Source organism: Amphiura filiformis, chromosome 8 (assembly GCF_039555335.1).
Source record: "Amphiura filiformis chromosome 8, Afil_fr2py, whole genome shotgun sequence".
In the NCBI taxonomy this organism is placed as follows: Eukaryota; Metazoa; Echinodermata; class Ophiuroidea; order Amphilepidida; family Amphiuridae; genus Amphiura; species Amphiura filiformis.
This window is the reverse complement of record NC_092635.1, coordinates 25,105,107-25,131,412: the sequence shown is the minus strand read 5'-3', so window position 1 is coordinate 25,131,412 and position 26,306 is coordinate 25,105,107. Positions and strand designations below refer to the sequence as shown.

The window sequence follows — 26,306 nt, the reverse complement described above, 5'->3', positions numbered from 1 at the left end:
ACACTAAGTATTTTAATAAATCAGATTCACAAACAGATTTCTGTTAGTTTTCTTACCCAATGTGCTATTCCTGTTGAAATCCTTACACCCCCTATGGAAGACACAACCTTAATCTCCCATACAACGGGTGTAGATTTCAATGGAGTCACTCATTCAGGTAACCCCATTTAACATTCACACTCCTAGTGTAGGAGATTAAGGTTCTGTCTTCCGTAAGGGGTGTATAGATTTTAAGTGGAATAGCCCATTCCGTTACCTTGATTAGTGAAGAATATAAATGATTAAGCTTTTTATCTGCTATTGAATTAACTACAGGGAGTAGAGAGCCTTCTAACAGCACATAATGGCAGCCAATATAGAAGCCTTATTCTATATGGCGACCGGTGGGCTATGCATTTAAACGGTTGGTCACACAAAAACATTACAAACAGTGGAGTTGACTCTCCAACTCCAGTGGACATAGAATGACACAGTCCCTTTTGGATGCTAGACAGGTATCAAAATACACCAGACAACTTCCATCCCTGGGCTATTCCAGTTGAAATCCATACACCCCTGTAGAAGACATGACCTTAATCTCCCACACAGGGGGTGTATACTTCAAATGGAGTCACCAAATCATGTAACACCATTTGAACTTCACACTTCCTGTGTGGAAGATTAAGGCCATGCCTTCCATACATGTAGGTGTATAGCCCAATCCCATGCATATTACCATGATTACATACGGTACATCCCTTAAATTATCTAGGAACTACTGATGATAATGTTGGTGGTAATGATGATGATGAAGGAGGTCTTATTACTAGTTATGCACTCATGTTATTTTTGATAAATATAAATTCTTGGCATGTTTTTGTAGCATGATTTTTATTTCCTGTCATTGGTTTCCAAACGGTCTTCACTATTCTTGGAAAAGCAACAAAATACAGGACAAAGGAAGTGGAAGCCCAGAAAACTCATAAATTGAAACCTTTTAATATTTGGTGGAGGCGATTTTTGAAATTGCATCATTCCAGATTATACATGTGTTGGAAATGAATCCCAACCCCTTATGTAATTTTATTGCAGAAGTTCTTTGCTTTGATTTAATATCATTTGTGTTACCAGGCTCTATAGAGGCTGGTGAAATTAGGTCAACTGAGTAAGCTACAGACTAGTGATATTAATAAAGATATGGTGTTATACAGGTATTAAGTGTCTTTGACTATGCTGGTTAAAATAGAATCACTTGATGAAAGATGTATTGTTCCATTCCACTCACCGGCAACATTACACTAATTTAAGATAAGTTAATATTTGTTTGTATCACTTGTACATAAATTCAATAACATTTCAAGAATATTTCACAACACAAAAACAAAGTTCTGGCATTACCGCATAGCTTAATTTATTTTATCAAAATTTAACTGCAAATTAATTGGCCAGTCCATGAAGTGATGCATATAGTGGTGTAGCCAGGAGAAAGGGGCAGCTTCCCCCCTGTGAGAAGTCTTGCCACTGTGGGACGCTGGCCACCCAAATATGTTGGATTTTAGCCCGTTTTGTACTTTTTAGCTCATTTTTTACCATTTTCTTCAAAGTTTGCACCCCTTAAAAGTTGTCTCCCCCCCCCCTCTGAAAAAGTGCTGGCTATGCCACTGGAAGCATGTGCAAATCGCGCCAAAGAGCAGTCTCTTCCCTGCATGTACACAACACGCACATGTCTGACCAAGACGTGGAGGCTTGTTAAGTATTGAGCATCATGAGCGTCTGTCATTGGGATGGTAACAACCATTAAACAGCGTTGGTTGATGTTAAAAACATCAAATGGTAATTAACTAATGAACTGTCTAGAATTTATGTATGAGTGATATAATATTATCTATGTTTACTATCTATTCCTTCCTACACACTACTTCTAATACATGTATGTACCTAAGCTTTTTATGCTGCATTATATAAAGGGGGTACTTCCTGATCCACATCCTAATCCACAGCACCCTGCCCTGAGATTTTTTTATCCCAGCAGAAACCTAGGACTACATAATATTTGTGTGCATAAACTTTCTTCTTTTTTTTGCCACAACTTTATTCCCTGTACTTGAGTCCAGTTTGGTCATTCAACAAAGTACAAAGATATCGTTCATTTTCGGGTTTTCTACCGCCCAATATTACAACACAGAGGCCTATTATAGGGGTGCTGCAATACATGTAATTATGCGTAACTTGCAAATTCAGTGTCGGAATCAACTGAAATTTTGGAAATAATTTTTTGTTGTGGGTATCTATTGAACCATACCCTGAAAAGAGGATACTAAAATCATGAAATACCCCTCTCAGTAGAAAGCATGAATATTAAAGCTGATGATAAGGTAAATATTTCGCATTAACTTATTGTTTACATAAACTATAATTTGCTTCATAATAATTTTCTAGTTTCCTGTATAGAGGTTCACACTATAAAACAATTCTGTGTATTTGTAGGAAGTTAGTGTGAACAGAAATACAAATGGATTGTAAAACACAAATCTGGGACAGTAGTCATAAAACAAATAATTACTTCCTCACTTAGGGCATCACATTGGCATTAAACATGATACACAAAATACACAAATGTTACACTGTGTAATGTCATCTAAATGGGTGGGTGGGGGGAAGAAGTGACAATGAAAAGTATATTTTTTTAATCTAAAACAATCGTTTTTATCAGTGTCAAATATTCTCACTTTGGAGTCCATACCCATGACTGCACATTTGACCGACTGCATACAACACTGACATCCCTGAGGTATGGTCTGATAGTTGTTACCAGAGTCTGCAGTTCCATATTGCAGGGTTGTTTTAGAAGAAGGGGGAAATGTAAGGCAGTGGCATTTTACGGTCTTTTACGGTGTTAAAGAACTATCATGTCCAAATGGATGAGAATGTTTGAGATCCTCAATAGAAGCTCAAATATTCTCATCTACAAGAATACAGTTCTTTGATGCTAATATATACAACTTCAGGTCAAAATTTGATTTTTGATTGCTTAACTGAGGTCAACAAACTTTGCCATTGGAGATGATACCATTCTGGCTCAGTGCCTGATGAAGGTTTGTGGAAATGAGCTGTCATGTTTACAGGGTCAGGTAAGGTCACATCCCCTAGTGTAAATCATGTCAATTTCCTTCTTGTAATATACCTTCACAAACATAACCTTTATTTAACCTTGCCGGCATATTAATGATCGTAATTGACGGCAAGTTCAGATCAGCATCTTGGTGCATTGTGTGATCGCTTAAAATTCACTGCCCTCCTGGACTATTTCACTTATTTCAATTGATAATTTTATGCGAAAAATTATCTACGATTGTGGTAAGACAGGTTAGACAAAAGTCATGCATTTCCTACCTGGTTCTTAACTTTCATTAGAGTGGGGATGTGCAGCTCAAATGATGAAAACAGACCCAGAAAATATAATGGTCTGAGATTTCAATTTCAATTAAACTTAATTTAATGAAAATGTTTAAATTATCTCATTTCCTGAGTTTCAGAGTAAATTTAAAAATGCACCCCTTCTTCAAATGAAATTATGTGACCCCAAGTACCCTAGACATCTGAAGTGCCCCCCCCCATCTGAGCTGCACATCCTTGTACCCCCTCCCCCGATTTCATGAAATAAGATTCCACTTCCTGTAGTCGCAAATCGCAATATTTCCCGAAAATATGTCATGCTTGGAGTTCACAGCGGTAATTTTATGACCATTCTTAACTTTTGCTTTATACCAACATGCATGGTCATTTAGCTTTAATATGGGTTGATAAATGATTTCATAATGGAGTACACTCACACACACATAGCACAGCTAGGCATAGCTAAAGATAGATACATGCATTAGATAAAACAAGAGATGGATTACCTGATCTTAATAACATGCATGCATCAAAATGACAAAAAGGCAAGCCTCACAACACTTTACCAAGATATTCAGTAAATACTGTCTTCTTAATACTCCTTACTTCAATATTAGTGACTACTAATTATACTGTAACAGTTGTTTTGTATGAATGAGAAAAAATGTTTTCCCATTTTGAAAATAATACATGACAATGATATAAATTCATCAGCTTTACTGTGAATACCCAAAACAGATGTCACCTTTTCTCATTTGTGTACAATAAATATGGATGGGCTTCTAATGATATTGGTAGTACCTGGGAGATGAGGTGTAGATAGTGTAGAACACACAGGAAATGTCAGAATACATGCATATTCAAGTGAATAAAGCTCTATGCAATACTTTCAATTTATTATCTTTCTGTCTGTCTGTTTGTTTGTTTGTCTGTCTGTCTGTCTATACGTATGTGTGGGCGATTGTATAATGCATGTCTGTTTGTATGCACATGTACCTATTTAAGCGATGATATGCATGCAATTATTAAATTTGCTTTGGCCCTATAATTCGTTCCCAACTATGCGGAGTTTGTCAAACATTGTGACACAACACCATGTGTTATATGGCAGTATATAATTAGATTATCCCTTACAGAGTAAGTATGGTTTCAATTATGTGCTCCTTTTGCCCTAGCCTTTTTTTGTTCAGTAATTCAAAATACCACGTTCATTGGGCCATTCTAGTTGCAACCCATACACCCCCTATGGAAGGCATGCCCTTAATCTCCCACACAGGGGGTGTGAATTTCAAATGGGGTTACCTGAATGGATGATTCCATTTGAAATCTACACCTGTGTGGGAGATTAAGGCCATGTTTTCCATAGGGGGTTAACTGGAATAGCTCAATGTCCACACAAAGCTGTGACATACTTTTTGCATTATATGCCAACATTAACCTGTCTGGTCAACTGGTTTGATAGACAAATTCTGCTAAACAGATGCTCAATGAAATATTATCATGCACATGAGATGTATATGGTTTGCATAAAAGGGGGTATGTGCTTACTGTCCATCCCAATTTACAGTGTTTTCCCTTTGTTTGCTTGTACTATATACAACATAATCTGATCCACTCATAAGGACAACATCAGAAATCAAAGATAAAAATCAGGTGTAAACTAAAGTAAATATGAAATGACAGAGCTGTTGAGTGTTCAACATTATATGCTTATACAACGGTCAAAAAATATAACAATGATAACTAAATATTAGAAATTCCAGACATTGTTATGAATGAATGGATCAGATTGTGTCACATATACACAAAATCTAACGGCACCAATACAGAATCAAATGCGTAACTTGAATAAAAACCCAGAAATATTTTTGTAAATCCGATCTAATTTGATGATATGTGCTGCTTGTAATGAGATGTACTGTTGGACCAAAAAAAATAATACTCAATATGGGATAGCCAGCTCTTCTAAATCGGACAAATCAAGCACCTCATCTTCAAACTGATTTAGCGACGGTAAATAGGGTAGAGGTGGGAACGTGAGCCCACTTTGCAAAAAAGTTCCTGGCATCAAATGCCGGCCTATGGGGATCCAATAAGCTTGCAAAACTATAACTGCTAGATGGCGGCATACTGCTAGTGCTGGGCATACCAATGGTGCGGGGACTGTGTGAGGTATCATACTCGGGAGTGCCAAGATTAATAATAGGAGGGGTAACGGACCCTTTGCTTGTGAACGGTGGAATCGATGATGCAAAGTCGTTTTCTCGCACAAGTTCCGGCGTCTCTGATTTGGGCTCCTCTTCTACAAGATCATCCTCGTCGCTGGAGCTCTCTATCGTCAGATCGATTATTTCGATTTTTGATCTCTTCTTTTTTGGCGATGAGGAAGGCGGTGCTGGCTTTTCACCTGCAACAAAATTGGGAAAATAATTATTAAAATATAGTGGTATAAATAGCTAACAAAATCCATTTTATCAGCTTATTTGCTTTGACATTCAAGATATTCTACCAAAAATAGCTTCCAAATTGAACTCCTTATATATATTCATTGCTGCTTGGATAACAATAAAGCACAGGAAATTGCACACTATTTTCAGCCAAATCCAAATATCATTTTTCACAACAAGCAACATATTTTGCTTGTTCATGTAAATAAATACAAAACACAAAACATTTGTGTGTATGACAATTTTGCAAGTGATATGGATTCACAACTTGTTCATACTTTCAAGCAAAGTCTAAAGGCCTTTAATAAAACATATTAATTTCAGTAAAATTACTGGCCACAAAAATGATGGTTCTTTTCCAACTGCAAAAATTTCTGCCATAAAAATATGTTGCTTTACATTATTTACGCTATACGTAGTGACATCCAAACTTATCACAATATGTAAGGTTATTTTTAACATGGATAAACACATGAGAGAAATAACAAAATATTCTCAATTTGAAACATGTTAATTTGAAGTCCCCTACAAAGTGAAACATAATTTGGAGTTAAAGCAATAATGTGCTATTTGCTCACAGCAACACCCTCCATTTTGTTTACTTTCTACTTTTTGCATTATTGTAAGGGCTCTTTTTGAAATTCCCTTACACAGAAAGGTGTGTGCCATCCTGCAGCTTTCCTGTGCTAGCCTTCTTTTGTTAAAATCCTGTGTGATTATAACACTGCAATTAGCCACTTCACTGACTTAAATTAGGAGCGCGCTTTCCTGACCGAGCTTTCCTAAGGCGCGCGCTTAGCGAGGGGAATCCTGCCTTCTTTCTGTGTGAAAACGTGGTAGGGTATTTCAATATGAGCCCTAATACACAATGGTGTATTTACATACCCTGTGAAAGGCTAAGCTGACAATGCTTTAATTACAGTAAAATTGAAGAGTTTTTAATAAACCATGAGGGGATCCTCATGGTTTATTTGTCAAATCTCCCATAGTTAAGTGGCAAGTGGATTTTCTTTCATTTTACTACATTATTTTGGGTTAAAATGACCCAAAATATTTAGGCAATTAATAACAACAAAATTAAAATTTGGCCGAAATTACATATTATAGCTTTAATTTAGAATCCCCATGCAAAGTGAAAAATACAGAAGGCAGGTTTCTGTACACAATAGTAGAATTTTATCACACGATTGGTTCTTTTTCCAAGAGCTAAGAGAATTATTTTTAACCCCGTGGACAGTCTGCACAAATTATCAGCTTCTAAAAACTATTTTGATTGGTTATAAAGAGGCCTATATCATATACTGAGCCAATCAGAGATTTGCTAAGAATAGCCAGTTGGGCTGAAGGGGATTTGTACTTAAAAAGTGCCAAGAGATCGATTTCGATTGGTTACTCAGATGACTATATCATGTAATTAACTAATCAGAGGCACTATAAGAAAGACAACAGTATCCACAGGGTTAAGGACTCACGTCTCAATATACTGTGTGCCTTTAAGGAACTAGTCGTCCCTGCAAAATGAATGTTGTACTGTAAACAGTCAACGTCCCAGACTTGAGTGCCAGTGTTTACATTGAGTAGAGTCAAGTCTGCTCTATTTGAATACTTCAAATTAAAAAACCTGCAGCCACTCTCCCACAAGTGATTTGTCCTAGCAAGGTAGCTTGATAGCTGGTATTTTGGTTAAGTGGATACACAGACATGGCAATATTTTAAGAAATTGAAATTCACAAGCTTTGTAATTCTAAAGAGTCTGGTGAATTTCACACTTTGCCAAAACACTTAATTAATTCCATGGCAAAATAAACCTTGTTTTTGTTTTTTAATATGTGCAATACAAAGTTATCAGTGAAAACACAGCATTAAACAGTAACCAGTTTCTGATGTAAAACACCTGCAAGCTTTGCAACAAAAAAAAGATTTCCTGTGAAGATACTTTATACAGGCTAATATTTTCGCATATAAATTTTATTTCGTGATTTGAAGCTAATTTAATGATTTGTTACTTCTGCGGTTGCTCATGCATGCAAATCATTATTGAAAGTTGTGTGTGTCTTTAATTTTACGGCGTGGCTCTGTTCATAAAATTTGCACAAATAAAACCTTTGTGAAAATAACCACCTATTTCCTTCTGAATGCCCAAATTTCCCAGCTTCCTGGGATTACCCACCTTTTCCCATGTTCTACAATGCAAATAAAGGCTGCCGCTCAGCTAATGTTAATACAGTAAATAACTTTACAAGATTCCCCATATAATGCAGGTTTCTCAAAATTAGCATGCAACAACTAAATACATGTAATCATCCAATTCATCTTCCCTGACATCCATCCACATGATAACATAAGTCCAGTACAACATTGTTTTTTAAACCAAAATAGGGACAAAAGCCCTAGTCACCATCCACGAGTTGCTAAATTCCACGATGGAAACTTTGATCTTTACATTAGTCTATCTCACATAACTTTCACTAAGGATACTCCCAAAAATTGTTGTATGCTACTCACCATCTATAGTGACGTTCTCAAACTTAACAGGTGTATTAGTAACACTGACAGGTTTCCTATCTGTAGGCATAGACCTCCATGTTCCATCTTCTAAGAACTGGATCTCATCACTTTGTGGTGGCTTGTGAGCATTCAGAATCTCTAAAAACAGACTGGTTACATCAAAAGGATGAGGTTAGTAACACTACTAAGGCCAAAAAAAGTTTGTCTCAAAGCTCACGAGTGGTTTGAAAACAATTTTTATTCCCGACTTTGTATTTTTATGTTTTTGGGTTTTTTTGGCCTTATCAAGAGGCATTTTCTTGCAATTAGGAAAATGCTGTGCACAGTGCATGTATTTAAAACGATTATCCAGGAGGGTAATATACACTGATCAATATGCCTTGAAATACTGATTTTACTTTCTTTATAATTTTCCTTTTTTGTCAATAATCAATGGGTAATGAGATCAAATGACAAAGTAATCATGATTCAGAAACGCTTAAAAATGCAACGTAAAAGTGACATGAACATTTATGCATTGCATTTTACAAACTAGCAAACTAATTGCAAATATTAAAAAAGAAGTTCAATGTATTACATAGTGTAGCCACCGTCTAATTTGCATATTTAATGAGCTAATTTGCAAAAATATAACTTAATTATGCTTAATTACCCAAATTAGCATAATTAAAAGCAGATATTGTAAACTAGAAGTTAACAAAACAAACATTAATTGGGCTGATCCTGATCCAGTTGAAATCCATACACCCCTTATAGAAGATATCATCTGAATGTCCCACACAGGTGAAGATTTTAAATGGAATCACTCATTCAGGTAAAACCATTTAAAATTCACACTCCCTCTGTGGGAGATTAAGGTAATGGCTTCTATAGGGGTGTAAGGACTTCAACTGGATAAGCCCATTCTGACACTTACCCATCTATAACTAATTTATTGAAAGGAGCTTTCTGATCACACACAGGACATATCCATGTTGGCTTCCTAGAAATAAAAATATAGACACAATGTTTAGTTTCAGTATTTATATTGTTTTTGTCTCAAAGGTATTATTACTTACTACGCTGCCATCATTGTTATTATCACTATCAATGTCATGTATATCATTACTCCCCATTCCAGATAAATACAGTGCTAAATATTTTGGATTATAAAATATTACTATGTTTTTCCAAAGGAAACAAGAGCTATATCCTAATCCTTTAGTTAATTCTAACTGGCAATGAAAGTCAAATGTTAATATTTGGTAAATTTTTTTTGGGAATAAGGGCCAAAAACAAGCATTTTTAATATGCCGTGACAATCAAGCCCAAAGACTTAAAGGCCCTTTCAGCGATTTCACAGGAACATTAAAAAAAATGGAAATTTGTCAGAGTTGCTTAGAAATAAAGAATAAGTCTACAGAATTTCATTAAACCACTTTCCCCTGAATACATCGACAAATTAGTCAAAAACAGAAGTTTTAGAAAGGTTTTCTACTTCAACTCAGATTGACTCGAGAAAATCGAGATTTTCGTACAGTGCGCCACCAATCGACTGGAAAAATTCCTAGTCCAGTGTTTCTAACACGGGGAAGTAGAGTCTAAATTGATTTAAAACAGACGCTTAATTTTTGTAGTAGAAAACAAAATAAGCAATTAAAGGTCACCGAGGCAAACTAACGGTCAAAAATAGTAGCTACTGATGTAATAAGTAGTAGAAACAATACGCAACACGTGTTGGTACGGTGGAGAGCTTCTTTCGATCTCGAGTCGGACTTTTTGTACTGTCAGTATCAAAAGTCCAGAATCATGCAAATGCTTTATTTTGTCTAAAATACACAGCTTTCGACCGAACCACTAGCAGGCTATGTTAGCACATCTATGCCAATTACAAAGGTACCAAAATCTGAATTTTGATGATTTTTACGATCGTCCGGATGAGCAAATCACTGAATGGGCCTTTAAGTTGTACAAAAACAAATTTCAAGTTTTGCATTCTAATTTTTGTAAAACACATATTCTAATCTTTTTCAAACCCAATTATCAAAAATACATGAAATATTAAAATTATGAGCCAACTCTTCTACACTTGAGATTTTGAATGCTTAGACTTGCGCCAAGTCTTAAAATTTTATGACTACAATTGTGGCCCTGGAATTGCAAATATATCAAAATTGGATTTATTGAAAATATTACCTATGCATCATTTGGCAAAATAAGATATTTTTTGAATTTCAAAATTAGTTTTTCTGGAATTGTGAATACACCCTGGCTACATAAAACAAACAATTCTTTAATAATCATTGTGGATTTGTTAACATGCTACTTGCTTATCATTTGTATAAGCCATGTAAGGCCATGTCGAGTGTATTTTTGTAAAGTATTCATTTCTTCCCAGTTAGTTCACTATGTGTTATTTTTGGACATATAACGAAACAACTCGCTATTTACATTGTATACTATTAAAGTAATAATTCTGAAATCTGATTTAAACCCAGAGATATCTAAAACTCCAGACTCCAAAATTATCATGCTCAAACAATTTAATACATGGCCTCCCTTGAGCTATTTGAAATGATTACTCCTTACACTGCAACTTGGTATACCCTGGAATTGCACTGAGAATGGATTTATGTACCATGGTGCATTCAGTTTCAACCTTGCATATAAATACAGTAACACTAGAATGAGAAATTCTTCAATCCAACGGGCTATTCCATTTAAAATCCATATCCCCCATAAAGAAGACATGACCTTAATATTCCACACAGGAAGTGCAAATTTCAAATGGGGTTACCTGAATGGGTGACTCCATTTGAAATTTACACCCTCTGTGTGGAAGATTAAGGTCATGTCCTCCATGACGGGGTGTATGGATTATAACTGGAATAGCCCAATATTAAAGCAATATTAAAGAAATGTTTCATTATCGAATCTTCTCATTCCTGCAACCTGTGCTCGCCTAAAAGATAGCAAGCACACTTTGCTTAGTTTTGTTTGTTTGTAAAAGCTAAATATGTCATGTAATACTTGCAGTATTTTGCGGAATATTAATTTTCGTATTTTTCATATTCAATCCAGGCACCATGAAAATAAAAATGTGCAAATGTGTTCTTTTATATATACTAGCTATCTATACAGAAAATCTAAATCACAACTTTAAAAAACAAGCAAAGTAATTAAATATCAGCACTGAGAGAGAAAAATTACAGACATGAAGTGATGAAATGATAGTGGACTATATGCACTGTACAAATGAATCACAACTCACCAAGATTTTACTTCTCATCCATTATGGATGTAAATCACTGCCATCTCAGAATTCCATCTACAAGCATACAGGCCTAGGCTTTATTTTGACAAAAGAGATGAAAGGCAGACACCCTCCACAAAAACATTACAATAGATTGGTCTTACAAAATACATGTTTGTACAGCTGCCTGTATCAGTAATATAGTTGCTCAAACTCAAAATAATGTTTTTTGGGAGGGGTGTCTGCTTTCCATCTCTTTCGTCAAAAACCCCATCATTTAGAGTATATATTCTTCTTGTAGAAGGAATTCTATGGTATAACATAATTTACAAATACATCATGTCAAAAGTTCCTTAGCCCCTACTCAATAATCCATACCAAATCAAGCTATAACATGCTCTGTGAAATAGCGCACATCTTAACCACAGTCCTGTAATAATTAATGGCCGGTGGTGTGTTGTGAAACAAATTATTTACATCTTGTTCTGTCTGCTTGGTGCTTCATCTTATTACAGGTAATGATATCATGATCTTTGAGATACTAACTGGGTGCTCACTCTACGTTGATGTTATAACATCAATAATAGTAAACCACTGCCTAATTAAACTAGTCTGATATGCGATATTAAGTCAACGTCGCCCTACAGTCTGTTTTGACAGTTTCCCAATATGAAATCTTACACTACAGTTATGGAAAGAACTACTTGGTGTCTTGAAGGAAAATTGGTAAGGACTTCAAAAACAACACTACGGATCAATCAGTATGTCTTGTGGTTCTTCAGTTGCAGCCAAAACAATGCCAATGAGAGTTTCCATTGGTCCATATCTTCAGAACAAAATGTGCTATTGAAAAGGTATCCTTTGCATCAATTTAATTTCATTTTCCTTGACCTTCACCTAGATCATATCTATTTTGTTTGCTTCATTAAATACTTGGAAAGTTCTTTATTTACATCATATATGCGTGTGATTTACGTGTGAGAGTGGTATGACGTGTTTTTTTTTAATTTAAAAATTGTCCTTCCAGCTAATATTCAAGCATAATTCCAGACTCTTCTCTGTACAAAAACAAATTACGACACAATGTCAGAATTTGATAATTGTATTTGGCTAAAAGCTGGATTCAACAGACTCTAAAAATAACTTTTATCATTCTGTAAACAAGAAAAGTGTCTCCTCCTAAGTATGTTTTCATTTATGCTTATTTTCTACACCAAGTTGTTTTTGTTTGTTACAAGTGACTGCAAATAAACACAATGATACGTGAATATTCTGCCTTTTAATTCCATTACGTATCACAGTAGCTGAGCATCTTCCTCTTCTTTTCGTACGTTATACGATAAGGTGTATTTTGAGAATATTTTTGACTCAATATAGACACCAATTAAGTGTTATCTATATAATTTATAGTCATTGAATGTCTCCACTGGATGGCAAAATATGTATTATATTACTCCCTATTCCAGAAAAATACAGCACTAATTTTTGGGATTAAAAAAATATTATCCTGTTTTGCCAAATGAAACATAGCTACATGTAAATCCTAATCCTTTAGTTAGTCCTAACTGGCAATAAAAATAAATTTTAATATTTGGTCAATTTTTGGAAATAAGGGCCAAAAACATGCATTTTTAGGGTGTTTTTTGTATGATGTAACAATCAAGCCAAACTTATGTACGAAGACTAATTTCAGTTTATGCATTCTAATTTTGGGAAAAGACGTGTTTCATTTTTATCACCAATCATTTAATTATAGTATTAAAAAAAAAAGAAATTTGAGCAAAATTTTTTCAAATTACTCAAGATTTTGAGTGCTTTTAAAAGACTTTCCAAGTCTTTGATTTTTGTGACTCGATTGACTCTTTTTCAAGAAATTAGTAAAATAGGGAACTTTTTCTTTTATCTCCAGTTAGTACTAAATAAATGATTAGGATTAAGTTTCATTTGGCATACCTTAATATTTTTTTAATCCCAAAAAATTAGTGCTGTATTTTTCTGGAATGGGGAGTAGTTCTTAGAAATACCTGTAATGAAGATTGCTACATGTATTTTTCGTCTATCTTTTTGTGCATAGACTACCAAATGAAAACATTTCTAAATTGAGAAAGATTTTGATTCAATTGCTTTGATGTTTTATGTATTCTAATAAACATTTTAAATTATTCTGAAGAAAATTTGTGATGTAAATTTAGTCTCTATGAATACTTTCTTTATCCATAAACTTATATGACATTATGTTAGAGAACATCTATGAATATTTCAACCCTTTATTGAGTACTTGGCAATGTAATGTGTTGTGGCATTAATTTTCATTGGACACAATTTACGATGTAAATTTAGTTATTATTATTATTTTAAATATCACATTTTATTTTATCCGAAAACTTGTTTGTCAAATGACTATTTATCTTTGAGAACATCTATGAATAATTTCAGCCCTATATTGAGTACTTGGGGATGTAATAATGTGCATTTATTTTCATTGGACACAATTTATGTATGTAAATTTATTATTTTAAATATCACTTTCTTTATCCGAAAATTTGTTTGCAAAATGAGTATTTATCTCAAAGAACATATGAATATTTCAGCTCTATATTGAGTACCTGGAGATGTAATAATGTGTTGTAGCATTTATTTTCATTGAACACAATATGCGATGTTAATTTATTATTTGAAAAATCACATTTTCTTTATCCGAAAATTTGTTTGTAAAATGAGTATTTATCTTAGAGAACATCTATGCAAATTCATTCCCTTATCGAGTACCTGAGGATGTAATGTGTCGTGGCATTCTATTTTCATTGGGCAAAATTTGCGTCAGCTATGTGTAAGTGACATAGAATATGTAACAATATACAAACACTGCCTATGATAACACACGACAAATCCTATTATTAGTGTTCCATTTGCATCACAGCCATGTTGTCCAGAGTTAAATCATCCAATTTCTGCTGCCAACAAAATACAGGCTGTATCAAAATGATTGTCCTCCATCCATATTTTCTATGTTTTTTGAAAAGCCTGCCCCCTTCCAAATTAGATCCACTTGGAATTCCCAAACTTTATACGGCACTATCCTATAATTCAAAGTCTGGTTCTTTCAAGTGGATTCAATGGTGCGTATGGAAGAGACCGACATTTGAAAAACAATAAAACCTGATGGAGAAAACAATCATTGTGATACAGCCTGTATAACAAGAAATGCAGACTAATAGCTATAACTTGAATCTATAATTCTCAACGTGTACCAGGATGTAAACCACTGCTATATGCTACTTATGGAGTAAAGTGGCAATTCAATTCAGACCATGAAGTGCTTACTACAGCTTGGCCACAGTTAATATTATCAAAGTGATTGTAACCAATGAATACTAAATGAGCAACACCATTAATTAGTCTCTATATTTCAACAGATTAACTTTGAAATACATTACTTAAACCTAGTTTGCATTAAGGGTGCAAAACGGGGTGCAAAATGGTGTAAGGTGCAAAGTGAATGCACTATACTGCTGGGGGAGGGGCGCACTCCATATACCTTGCAATACTGGTAAGCCCCCTTTTTTTCAAGCTCTTTTTCCATTCTAGAGAACCTCTATCACTTTCTGTTCCAGAGAACCCAATTTGAAGTTCACTGCCCTCTTTCGGGTAAATTTTCCTCCAATACGCTAAAATTAGCTTAAGGTCGTGTGTCTTGAGCTCGCCACCAAAAAAAAAGGTGGCGACGTTACATTTTGCCAAAGTCGACTCAAAACAAATGATGATATCTCTGTCAAGCAAGAAGTTATTGTCATGCTTGTGGTCTCATTTTATTGCTAAATAAAATGCACTTTCAACCCTGTAAAAAGAAATACTTGAACTTTTTTAATACTGACGCTGTGCTTCATAGAATTCAGAATGGGCAGGGTGGCGGTGGTGGGGGATGTGGTGGTGGGGGATGTGGTACACACAAACTCTATGGGATTGGTAATTTTAGTGCGTAATCTGCTTCTGTAAAGGCTGTAAATTGGATTTGGACTCTATTTAGCATCTAAACAACTCACGGCCTTACAGCTAAACAATTCTACTAATTGTTTTTAATCATTTATGATTGGTTTAGTGTAGAAAATACAAACTTTTCCATACAAAACTACCCATTGTCATATTAAACACTGTAGTAAGTAATACAGATGTCTTCAAAATCTGAAAGTTACTGTAAAATTTTAATTTATCCTATCATAGTCAAAGTATAGATTTTCTGTAGGGAAATTTGACGAGGAATCTAAATATGGACATATTTGTTCTGTATGGGTTAGGGGAAATGTTTAGGTTCAAAATATGTTGAATTGTAAAAAAAATCTAACATACTTTGGGACACCCTATTTCCGAGATTACCAAACAGCTGTGATTTTGGTTTCTTCCGAAGTCAGTTGACTCTCCATTTCCTCTAACCAAATGAATGTTGTTTACTTCCAGTTTATTACTGTAAGTTGGTAATAAGCAATGCATTGAGTGACCCATTTTTTATTAAAATCTTTTTTATTCCACCCTGTATAACTTGCAGGTCACCCTGTATAATGAGTTGAAATGTATATATTTGAATTGCTGACGCCTTCAGCTTTCCAAAAATGTATACTTTTGCTAGTTTAGGGTTGATGATTGTCGAGATAATCTAATTAGAAACCCGGTTGGTGTAAAAATTCATAATATTTGTCATGTAACGCTAAGGGTGGCGAGTTCAGGACACACAGCCTTAAAGCACTCCTTTCTGGATATTTGTGACAATAGGGCAAAGCCCCATTTTCAGTTCTGGATACATTCCTGATTTCTGGCTTTATAACAATGCCTGTGGTGTTATTGACCAGATTATAGCATTATGAACAACTGCAATAATCTGTTAATTTATTTGGTTTATAAATTTCACAATAATCATTAATGTTAATCTTGAATCAATAGTGATGAAAGTCCACTTTTGACAAAAGCCTGAAAAACAGCATGAAATTACCAGAATAGCCCTGAAAATAAAAGAAATTGGGTAAATCTGGGCTACAAAAAAGCCTGAAAACTAACATCCGTGAATAAAAAATGATCACTTTTTATTGGAAATAATAGATCTGCTGTATATTAGGGTGAAATAAGAGATTGGGTTTTTACAGTTGAAATCCATGATACAACCCTTATGTTAGACATTATCTTAATCTCCCACACAGAGGATGTAGATTTCAAATGGTGTCACCCATTTAGGGCTCATATTGAAATACCCTACCACGTTTTCACACAGAAAGAAGGCAGGATTCCCCTCGCTAAGCGCGCGCCTTAGGAAAGCTCGGTCAGGAAAGCGCGCTCCTAATTTAAGTCAGTGAAGTGGCTAATTGCAGTGTTATAATCACACAGGATTTTAACAAAGAAGGCTAGCACAGGAAAGCTGCAGGATGGCGCACACCTTCCTGTGTAAGGGAATTTCAAAAATAGCCCTTAGGTAACTCCATGTGAAATCCACACTCCCTCTGTAGACGATTATGGTCAATTCTTCCATAGGGGGTGTAATACCGGAGTATGTATTTCAACTGGAATAGCCTACTGCAGCATCACTTCAGTATAAATACAAGGAAATAGCTTTTAAGTAAATATTTTCAGTATTTAACACTTTTTATTGTGATGTTTCCATCCGTGTTTTCAATCCATGCATACACCCCCACATCCATTTGCACAACAATGTCAACAACAGTATAAGAATCTGGCACATACACAATCTATTTGTTTCCAAAACATATAACCCTATTTTTAAAAGAAAATTAAAATTTCTCTTGAATTAATTGACATTAAAACAAACATCAGCACAACAGATTGGTGTGCTGTGATTTATTATATTATATTCAGATAAATAAATAATTGATAAACCATTTTACATGAATTCGTCTGCATGGAAATTTGATCATTGCTAAGAATTCTATGCGATAATGCACAGACATATGAGCCAACCACAAAACTCTGTGCTTTTATGTTCAACACTACCTACAAATATTCCAAAACATGAAGGTAAATTCATACTGCAACCTTTCCCTTCCTAACTAGAACTGTTTTGTATTGCATTGCAAAGTTTACAGCCAGACATTCACAACAACACACCAAGCAGTGAATAAGTATGTAAATGCCATCTTGAATTTGTTCCAGACTACTACTAGTAGTTTGATTTATTTTGGACGTCCCACATCTCACACAGTCAACCGTACAAGTGGAAATTTTCACGCTACATTTATTTTCGATTTTCACGCATTCCAAGCGGCTACCGTGAAAATAATAATTTGCAAATATATTCCTTTTGTGTATAGATCAATGCAAGGATGCATCCAATTTAAAATCAAGTTAAATGGGTCAAAATTTGCAAAGCGCAAAAATTTAAACCTGCGAAAAAATTTCCACTTGTGTACAGTATTGAATATGTTAATATCCCCAATAGAGAGGAGAGAGAGAAAGAGAGAGTGAAAACTAAATGCATGTTGATATAAAATCCAAATGAGACCGAAAGAGAGAGATAGGGAGAAGACAAGAGTAACAGATAGTGAGACACAGTGACACAAAGAGAATGAAGAATTTAGAGTTTTAAGATGGGTATAAACAGAAAGCAGGAGACAATGACAGAGACAAAGAGAGAGGGAGACAAGTAGGGGAGAAAAAGCAATAAAACATAATGCGACTGACTGAAATGCATGTTGATATAAAATCCAAATGAGCCAGAAAGAGAGAGATAGGTAGAGAAAGACAAGAGTAACAGATATTGAGACACAGTGACACAAAGAGAATGAGGAATCAAGCAGACGGGTATAAACAGAAAAGAGGAGATAAAGACAGAGACAGACAAAGAGAGAGGAAGACAAGTAGGGGAGAAAGAGCAATAAAACATAATATGACTGACTGTAAATGCATGTTGATATAAAATCCAAATGAGACAGAAAGAGAGAGATAGGGAGAGAAAGACAAGAGTAACAGATAGTGAGACAGAGTGATACAAAGAGAATGAAGAATCAAGCAGACGGGTATAAACAGAAAAGAGGAGATAAAGACAGACGGAGGGAGAAGAAGACAAGTAGGGAGGAAGACAAGTAGGGAGAGAGAGCAATACAACATAATACCACTGACGGTAAATACTCACTTTTCGTTCATCTGTAAATAAAGTGATGCATCAAAGCACTGTAGATGTGTACAGGTGATAGCTCGACATGGTATTGTCATTCTCATTTTACCTAATGGACACATCAATGATACTCTCAGGCTAGTTGTGGCTATCTCACTGTCGGGATCATGATGAAGTTTCTCTTTGACTGTGGAGTTGTTGGAAAAGATAGAAATCAGTTGAAATTGAATGTAGTGACATAAAGTAGAAAATGTTAAATGATGACTTTATTCTTTGGCATCATTAGCTGGAAGATTCCAGTTGAAATCTATACCCCCCAATGGAAGACATGGCCTTAATCTTTCACACAGGGTGTGTGAGTAGACTAATTCCAATCAGCCGTCTACACTTCGCATGTACATACCTGCCAACATTATAAAAATAAAAATCTGTACAGGGTGCGCGCGACCCGGAGCGCGCGAAGCACACGCTCACCTGTAACGGCGCATACTTGCCAACCTTTGGAACTAAGGTTGGTGTCTAATTAGAGTGAAGCGAGAGCGAAACAAAACTTTGGAAAAAAGAAGTTATAGACCCATAATTAATTGCTATTCAAGGTTGGAAATTTTTTTTTTTTTAATTAAATTTTTTTTTCTCTTAATTTTTAAAAAACAATTTCAAAGTTTTTGGCAACTTTAGAGAACCACTGGACCTATTCTGAAGTGCTAACATCATTCACAGGTAATTTGAAAAAAATTTGAAAAAAAAATTACGAAAAAATTACAGTTTGTTATCCTTAATATGTAAACCATTAACTGGTGTTTACCTCTTCATGTACCACATATTATAGATGCATTGGTTTTCCATGCATTATAATATATGTGCTACATGAAGAGGTAATAAATATTGGTTAATGGTTTGCATATTAAAAATAACAAACTGTAATTTGTTTGTAATTTCTTCCAATTTTTTTTAATTGTGAATGATCCTTATGATCCTAGCCCTTCAGAATAGGTCCAGTGGTTCTCCAAAGTCGTCGAAACCTTTGAAAAAAAAAATTAAAAAAAAAAAAAAAAAAAAAAAATTTTTTTTTGCATTTTCAAAAATCGGATTTTTCCGATTTTTGTGACCTTTGACCTCAAAAATCGGAACGAATCCGATTAAATCGGAACGGTTGGCAGGCATGCATGTACTGTGTATGCTTCGTAGTGACGACTGATTATCTTACAGCCAATATCATGACGGACTTCTGAAAACTATTCAATGCGACTTCAGTTGTGCGCCAGAAGGCGCGACTGACTAGCGGCGCCAGCGTGCAGCGTCGCTGTACCGCGCCGCTGTGACAAGATCGCGCTCTGAACTTCTAAAAACAACAAACTCGGTCAAAAGGTCAATTTGGACACAACTGCGCAAGATGCTCTATGCCACAGGAATCCTGTTGCAAAATCCGTCACTTTTTTTCCACGTAGTTTTCTCAGTCGTCAATCCAGACGGTTGACGACTGAGGGCAGCAGTCTAGTGTGTGAGTTTTCAAATGGGATTACCTGAATGGGTGACTCTATTTGAAATCTGCACCTTACACTACTCATGTGTATGAGATATTGTCTTCAGGGGGTATGGATTTCAACTGGAATAGCCCAATGGCTGAATTGGTACATTTAGCCAATGTAGATTTACAAATCCTCTGCAAACTTAAACAGTAATATGTGTTCTAGATCAGTAAAGTATTGTGTTTTTTTGTTTGTTTGAATTGAGTTAAACCTACATTTAATGTAGTTTAAAGCCATAATACAATTTTGGTAAAATTTAAATTTTTTTAATTCTTTGCCAACATGGGATAATTTAAGTAACAACTGTCAGGAAGGTTTCTGTCCATAATAAACCGAAATAAAGTAAAATAAACGAAATCCACTTACTGTCTTGGCTGCTTACTTCTGGAGCTCTGTGGGGGATTTAATATTTGGGTTTTTTTCTGTTTGTTTTTTTTGTGCCATTAATTCAAAATTGCTCTGTTGTCCTACAAACACAACAAATTTGGCTGAATCCAATTAAGTGTCATTTGGGACATTTGTAAACATAAGTCAGGTTTTAAAAAAAAATCATTTGAAAAAAGATTGCAACATGTTATAGGAATGATATAAATTCAAATAACTGATAATAAAATGACTTGATGCAGACCGTCTAGGTACACTTGCATATTGAATCTCTTAGCCCAAGCCACATAATCAAGGAATAGGGACCTAATATAGCAGGTAGAACAAGGCTATCATACTCACTGAGAGCTCTTGAGTGGTCTCCGTTCCGGATGCCTGAACCCCGTAACCTTGAAAGGAGGGTTTCCGACGTTACTTGCCTTACTAGATATACACCAACACAGTACGACTGCAAAAGAGAAGAGACAATCAGAGAAACATAAAATGTTAATTTCAATGAACCAAAAGGATAATGCATGGAGGTGAAAAGTAAATGATTAATTCAACCGATAGAAAGAAAATAGCAGTGAATATCAAGACTTTTATGAAATGAGTTACCTCCGGACACCCTTCACACAGTGTTTAACTAAAGATATATTGATATATTGTTGTTCTTAATGCCATACTGTGTATTTTTGATGTATTTTTATTTTCTTTGTACAGCGCATTGATCCATGGGAAATGCGCTTTATAAGTTCTTTGAAATAATAAATAATAATAAAGAAACCTGAACCTAATCCAAACCAGAATCTAAAATTAATCCAACCCCTAATCTTAGCTCTAAATTTACATACAAAATAAGACAAAACACTGGGTGCAACGATATTCAGATGTTGTGCAACATGTTACATAATAAGACAAGTTACAATCAATTACAAATTATGTTAGTACAGTGCATATTTCACATATCTAAGACAATGGAGGGGCTATGGAAGGCCGATGAGGAAGGGAACGTCCACCAATATCTTGGACTAATGACATGAAGTTGGTTTCTAACCAATGCAAGGTGCAACACACTTCGCATCAGATCGAGTGAGATGGCGTACTCTTGTGAAGACCACAGCAGCGCTACAGAGCGCCACCTGACACACACAGAGAATATATTACAAATGACCCTAAGTCATAGATTAACACAACTGATGATGCTGAAAGCAGGAATTCCTGCAAAAGCAGGAAAACGTGCATCCCTGTGTATTACATATAATAGTTCACTTGAAATCGTTAAAGCCCATTTTCACATGTACATCTCTTGAAAAATTTTGTGCTGATTATTTCCACAAAGGCTTGCAACACACATTCATTTTCTCATTTAACCTTTTTACCTTTAAAACTACCGTACCTATAAATGCATGCATTTTTAAATATCAGATTTTGTGTTTTTGTGCATATTCTCCGAAGTTGTGCAAATCAGCTAATTTAGCTTTGACAAGCCAAAATGACCATTATCATAATAATATCCAATCCGCTTGCAAGCTCTAATCAGAACGAACCCTGAGACTCCAATTACATTAAAATTTCAAAATGGTTCAGCTAGACACCTCACCAGGGGCTTTGCCTGAATTTACAACACTTTCCGTGAGGTAATATTCATGGCAGATTTCTTAATGAGTTTTCTGATTAGTGATGCTTTCCTGATGGCCATGAAATGTCTGCTGTAAAATCCTAATTTTTTTTCATGCTACGTCCTAGTTTTTTGTGAAAGTGAGAAAAGTAACAACTTGCTCTTTTTCAGAGAATTTCTTATTGTTGATTTCTTGGTTTCTATCGTTCATTGAGCAAATCCTAAATATGTGACGTGGTATATCGAAAGGAGACAGCAGGATCGTAAATGGTGAAATAGCAAAAACTCTGCCCGAGGGTAATTTTTTCACAATTTAGGTGTCTTGCAAATTTGTGATGTTAATAATCTTTAAAATATTGTCTGATAGTTTAAGGCCAGAATATAACTGGCATCTTATATTTTTTGAGACATTTTCAAGGTCATTCCTACTCTCAACATAGTCAACAATATTTTTAAAAGGTCGACATCTCAATTTCCCATTTTATAATACCATAACTTATGAACTCAATATCTTTGCTTCGTAATGTCTGATTTCATTGGGGAAAACGGTGTTGTGGAGCAAATTATCTCTATATTTAAGATATGTAAAACACTCAATATTGATAACCAGCCCAAAAGTGGCCCTTTTTGATATACCGGTACCACGTCACATAATTTAAAATTTTGTTCTGATGTAATACTAGAAATCTACCACACCTGATCCCAATTATTACTACTAATAAAATTACAAATTTATTCTGATTTCATACTTCAACAAATCAATGTATTGCTCTAATAATTTTAACTTCCTCAAATAGGAAAAGTGTGCACACGTGTGTGCAATGATTAAACACAAATCTAGGCACTTTTATCTGAATGTATTTGAATCTTATCTTAGTATCTATATTTCAGTGCCTAAGGACAATAATTGACATTAAATTTACCCCCCTTTAAATAGGTTACATCCACAATCACTGTGTCTAACCAGGGATATGGTGTAACTGTTCCAGTAGAAAACCATTAAACCGATAAATTGTTTTGCTGGCCCAAGTTTAGAAGAAAAAAAATTATTTAGCTGGCCCACGTCTGATTTCCTCAGACTCATTTTTTGGCCTTTTCAAAATGACTCTGTTCTACAGATCCGAGTAACCCATATTTTGAGGTTTAGGGATTTTTGCCCCATTTTTTTGCTGTATGAATTTCAAAAACAAGTCATTTTTTGGCCTAAGTCGATTAATTTTGACTGAAATTTGTTGAAATTTTCCCCCCTTCATATCGATTTGTTATTGTAATTTCTACAGCCTCTTCCACACAAAAAAACAAAAACAAAAATACCTTGACTAACAAAACCTACTTCAAGACTGTCCACCCATTTTTGTTGTCATTGTTGTCTAAGTGTGGAAAACCATCTTTATTTTGTGGGCAATTTTGCTTTGTGGGAAAAATTGACATTTTTTTGCAGATCTGATATTAACTCCGGATATTAACATTCGATATTAAAAACTCTATGGGATTTCATCTGGACCAGGAAACTTTTAGTTTGTTGTTCAATCATTTCTTTGCCTAAAAAACTTTCCAACACAGATTCTATGGGATCAATCTATGGTTCCATGCTATCTCATTGAGACAACTCAAGCTGAAGTGCTAACAGCAAAATGATCACAGATCTATATGAATTCTACACAAGGATACTGATAACTCAAGTTTGTAAGGTGGTCTTAATAAGAAGCTTGGCATTCACACATACCTGTTTGCATGTAGGAGATGATACATTTTGCTATTGTAAATTATTGTAAAGGAAGAAATCATAAGATTGGTCAAGTATTATGTAAGTTTTTGTTTGTTTCATAGCTGACCCTTTCTCCCTGCCTGTATCACACCGGCGTGTAAAGATAACATTAGTGATATTTTCTAAGAGCAAAGAAGAAACGTAATCATCATTTTGGACCCCCTCCCTAGAGCTCTGACAAATCTAGTTTAGTTCTAATAAGATTTCATCATATCGGTTTGTTCACTGAGTAGTACATATGTCTCTACACATCTGTATTTATTTAGGTAACTTGAAATGTTATTTGGTTAATTTTGTCAAGAATATATTGCCTCATATGGTTGCATGTATACTAAATTGTTGCAGCTCTTAATTGAATAGCAGGCCCGTACACAGGATTTCATTGGGAGGGGGGTGCTTTTTGAAAAAGTGGACTTTTTTCCAAGGGGGGGATGAATTTGTGAAAATTGTACTTTCTTCCCAACATTTTGACCTTTTTTGTCCAAAAAAGCATAAAAAACCTGCTATACTCGCAAATTCTGAAATTTGTTGGCCTTTTTGTATACTTTTTTCAAATATGGGGGTGCGTGCATGCCCCCCCCCCTGAACAGGCTTTTGTTTTTTGGGTAGTACTTGTTTGAAATGATGATATTTGGACTTAAAGATCTAGATGTAAAGGATAAACCATCTTGTAAACTAAATTCAAAAGCCTTGTTTTAAGTGCACATTAGGCTATTTTCCTTTAAAGCATTTTCATCAAGCAGAGAAGTATAAAACTGTACAGGTCCTCCCTGGATATTACATGTCGTTGCAAGGGATTACGAGTTAAATGTGCTTGCTGGGTTTTATTAATATCTACAACAGTGCACTCGGATGAAGCATAGCTCATTGGGCAGGCACAAACAACACATTTTGATCACAATTTTGAGTTGACTTTTTTGCTAGTATGGTACATCAATCCAAACACATTGCAATCATACATGGGTAATTAAGTAACAATTATAATTAGCTGATGATAGTCAAATCGAATGTCAAGTAATTTTCCCCGACAGGAGCCTCACTGCTAACTTACATTAACGTGGTTATTCTAGATACCTTGAACACACCTTGCTGGGAGCTTTTTTCATCAAATCTTAAAGGTTAGAACAACGGAACATTGTTTACTCTATGTATGCATTTTGTTGTCTGCCATCATCGCCATCATCTCGTTTAGCTTTTGCAACATCCATCTTGGTGGGTTTTTATTATACCTTATATAAGTTCTAATGATTTTTTCATATCAACTACCTGCAAAAGAATTCATGCGTGCAAAAAATGATGCCAATAAAATTCATTAAAAATAGATGTCTCCCTGTTGACAAGTTAGCAAGCAAATCTGGCATTGCAATAACATTGATCAATCCAACATGGGTAGCTTGTGAGATTTGCTAAAACATTTTACATAGGATTGGGGAAGGGATGACTACTTGTATGATCATATGAAGGGAATGGTTTAATGTGTTAGTTTGAACATCAACATTTTTAGGGGAGACGGGTAGGACTGCTCCTCTAAAAATGGTCATGGATTATTAATGAGAGATGCGATTTATTCTGAGATATGAATTTCTCTATGATGCAGATATAATGCCAATGGAAATGAATTACATGTTTCCCGTTAGTACCCATATCAACTCCCCTTTTCTTGTTTAAAGTTATTATTTTGTTGAAAATTTAATCTATCTCAAACTTTATTAATTTGATACCCTTTTAAAATACCAAAATGTGCAAGAATATGATTAATAATTACTTTTTACTTTTCAGATCAGATGGATGAAGTGTATCAAAATAATGAGTGGCGGGAAATAATGAATAAGGCCAAGTAAAATAAATAAATAGCATGTATATCATCCTCACACTCACCGATTTTTGGAGATTTTCAAATATATCTGTTATTGCTCCCTTACTTTGTTTCTAAAATTGTTGCGATGAAAAGACATGTTAAGAATTTCTTGGTTATCATTTATAAACACATTGCAAGCACTTTCTTCAAGCTAGGGGTAGGGCTTTAGGAGAGTAACAAAAATATTACGGGCCTCCCCATTTGTATGTTGTGTTGTCAAAGCCTTTACAATTGAAATTTTACACAGAAATGAATAGTAAATTTGCAACAAATAATAAGGGCCTCCCTCACAAAATTTTGAGAAAGTTCGGACAATATACATGTTATTTATTTTACTTGGCCTAATGAAAAGTAACCTCACCAATTGGTCTAAATTCTTGATGGGTAGCATATAATTCATCTCCATTGGCCTAACAATGAAATACATGCAGTTCAACACTTTTGTTTCATCTAAAAATACATTTCTAAGTAGCTCAGTCATCTTGCTTGGC

The 26,306-nt window shown here is 34.9% G+C and overlaps 1 protein-coding gene across 3 annotated transcripts in view; it reads right to left on the bottom strand.

Moving 5' to 3' along the window:
• The window catches only part of LOC140158842 (E3 SUMO-protein ligase PIAS2-like), a 107,540-nt gene that overhangs the window by 19,499 nt on the left and 61,735 nt on the right, over positions 1–26,306 (bottom strand). For all 3 annotated transcript variants that reach the window (XM_072182089.1, XM_072182090.1, XM_072182091.1), the window contains 5 exons: positions 20,932–21,037; positions 18,695–18,863; positions 9,247–9,312; positions 8,328–8,479; positions 5,596–5,782 (listed from right to left, as the gene is read on the bottom strand). In XM_072182089.1, the coding sequence (XP_072038190.1) occupies positions 5,596–5,782; positions 8,328–8,479; positions 9,247–9,312; positions 18,695–18,863; positions 20,932–21,037 (680 nt within the window). The remainder of the gene's footprint in view (positions 1–5,595; positions 5,783–8,327; positions 8,480–9,246; positions 9,313–18,694; positions 18,864–20,931; positions 21,038–26,306) is intronic.